The 1096-nt window shown below is 35.1% G+C and overlaps 1 protein-coding gene across 1 annotated transcript in view; it reads left to right on the plus strand.

The window, feature by feature from the left end:
• HELRODRAFT_167117 (hypothetical protein) overlaps nt 1–1096 on the plus strand; it is a gene marked incomplete at both ends in the record, with an annotated part of 2774 nt that continues 1678 nt past the window's right edge. Inside the window, 2 exons of the mRNA XM_009012632.1 lie at nt 1–120; nt 527–657. Coding sequence (XP_009010880.1) covers nt 1–120; nt 527–657 — 251 coding nt within the window. The remainder of the gene's footprint in view (nt 121–526; nt 658–1096) is intronic.

The following is a 1096-nucleotide window of genomic DNA, read 5'->3' on the forward strand; positions in this document are numbered from 1 at the left end:
ATGGAGTTGTACACTATGGCAATGAAGAAAGAGGTAGAGTTTGTCATATTCGCCTATGGCAATCTCATGTGTGATACGAGGTGTTGTGTCCTACCAGCCAAATCAGTTAAGGATTTTAAGGTGAGTTTTGATCACCAAGATGATGACGTTGTGGTTGAAGATGTTGTGGTTGATGATGATGTTGGTGAAGATGTTGCGGTTGATGATGATGATAATGATGGTGGAGATGTTGTGGTTGATGATGATGATGCTGATGATGGTGTGGTGGTGAAGATGATGATGATGATGATGTTGGTGAAGATGTTGCGGTTGATGATGATGATGATGTTGGTGATGATGATGATATTGGTGACGATGTTGTGGTTGATGGTAATGATGCTGATGATGGTGATGATGGTGAAGATGATGATGGTGGTTTTTAATGGCTAGGATCATTACGATGACGCTGTTGATGACGACAAAGACACCAACACTAACAAAACCATCACACTAACCTCATCCCATTCCGATTCCTATATGACAACAGCCGGATAGGGCACTTTTCACTCCCGGTCTGGTGTACCATATAAACCCCCACCAATGTCACTACAGCTTAATTCCCGATGTCTCCACTTTTACCATCTTGCCATGGAAAAAAAATTTTGCATGGGTCCAATGGTGGGCTATGACTCTTTTTTTTCTTCTTCTTCTTATTATTATCACTATTATTATTATTATTATTATTATTATTATTATTAGTAGTAGTAGTAGTAGTAGTAGTAGTAGTAGTAATAATAGTAGTAATAGTAGTAGTAGTAGTAGTAGTAGTAGTAGTAGTAGTAGTAGTAATAGTAGTAGTAGTAGTAGTAGTAATAGTAGTAGTAGTAGAAGCAACAGCAGCGGTTGTTGTTTCATCATCATCATCATTATTATTGTTATCATCATCATCATTATTGTTATTATCATTATCATCATCATTATTATTACTATTAATATTAATATTGATATTATTATTATTAGTAGTAGTAGTAATATTATAATTATTATTATAAGTATAATTATTTTATTATGACTACCCTAGCGATATATTGCACGACGGAAAGCCATTTTACCAGTC

Source organism: Helobdella robusta (genome assembly GCF_000326865.2).
Source record: "Helobdella robusta unplaced genomic scaffold HELROscaffold_11, whole genome shotgun sequence".
NCBI lineage: Eukaryota > Metazoa > Annelida > Clitellata > Rhynchobdellida > Glossiphoniidae > Helobdella > Helobdella robusta.